The sequence below is a fragment of the Chiloscyllium plagiosum genome, unplaced genomic scaffold, assembly GCF_004010195.1.
Source record: "Chiloscyllium plagiosum isolate BGI_BamShark_2017 unplaced genomic scaffold, ASM401019v2 scaf_29008, whole genome shotgun sequence".
NCBI lineage: Eukaryota > Metazoa > Chordata > Chondrichthyes > Orectolobiformes > Hemiscylliidae > Chiloscyllium > Chiloscyllium plagiosum.
In genome coordinates this window covers 1-1,106 of record NW_025127364.1, presented here as the reverse complement: position 1 = coordinate 1,106, position 1,106 = coordinate 1, and the positions used below count along the sequence as shown (strand labels likewise).

The following is a 1,106-nucleotide window of genomic DNA, read 5'->3' as shown; positions in this document are numbered from 1 at the left end:
GAGATTTGGGTAAGGATGACGATTGGGAAGAGGATGTTGATGGGGAGAGCGGAACCTGCGAACAGTGGAGGGATCGGGGTGGCCCTTTGGGAAGGGGACAGGATGAAGATTGGAGAATGGAGGAAGTTTGGGGAGAGGGTGTAGATTGGAGAGCGCGGGAAGATTGGGGAGAGGAGGATCCCGTAGGTACCTGTGAAGAGCGGTGGAAGTGCAGCAGTGCCTTGGCAGCAGAGTCGGTTCCGGGCTGAGGCTGGGTCCCAGCTGAAGAGCAGCAGTGTGAGGAGGCGGGAACGTTCCAGCTCCAGGTTGAAGGTGTGGTCAAGGCCCAGGAAAGGGCCACGGCGGCAGCTGAGGGCAGCGGTGCGGGCCTTGCTAACCGAGTCCACCTGGATAGCACAGCAGATATCGGCTGGACCAGCCCGGGGAAGCTCCACCCCATACAGCCGCACATTGATGAGGCCAGAGAGGTGCCGTAGGCCTCGCTGCTGTTCACCCCCACCCCCTCCCCCATCGTATGGCCGGAAGGCGGCTGGGTCCAGCCTTGGGCTGTCCGTACCTGGTGGCCCGGGACCTTGGGCCTCACTCCCGGCCTGAGGCCGAGGCCTAGCCTGCAGCTCAGGGGAGTCACCGTCGCTCAGGTAACCAGGCCGGCCCAGGGTCTTGGTGCTGGCTCTCCGTGTCAGCTTGGCTCGGGGCCACAGGCTCCCTCGGGCCGAGACGCTGCTGTCCAGGTGGTAGCGGCACAGCACGTTGGAGACAGATGGTGAGATACTTGAGGCTGGGGATGAGGGAGGGGATGGAGGCCTCCCTGTGTCTCCAGCCTGGCGGCCGCCCCGTGGAGAACCCCTTAGGCTCAGTTTGCGTCTCAGCTCCGGTAGCTTCTTCATCTTGATGGACAGACGCCGCACTGTGCCCGGGGACTTGACCCGGTCCGACAAAGAGCGCCTTGCCCCGGGCATCTTCTTGGGTGGCCCAGGGCTCGTTGTCAACGGTGACGGTGGAGACCTCCCCCAGCCGATCTCGGGCCTCTCCTCTGCTGCATCTGTCAGGAGAACGGAGGAGATCATTTCAGAAAGACACCTTTCAGCCCATCTAACCGCAAGGCT

The 1,106-nt window shown here is 63.1% G+C and overlaps 1 protein-coding gene across 1 annotated transcript; it reads right to left on the bottom strand.

Annotated features, from left to right (window-relative positions):
• Window positions 1-190: 190 nt before the first annotated feature.
• LOC122544885 (rho GTPase-activating protein SYDE2-like) lies at window positions 191-1,042 on the bottom strand (the record flags this gene model as incomplete). Its single annotated transcript, XM_043684175.1, has 1 exon — window positions 191-1,042. A coding segment is annotated over one exon (852 nt), but the record flags the coding sequence as incomplete, so codon positions are not given.
• Window positions 1,043-1,106: the final 64 nt, after the last annotated feature.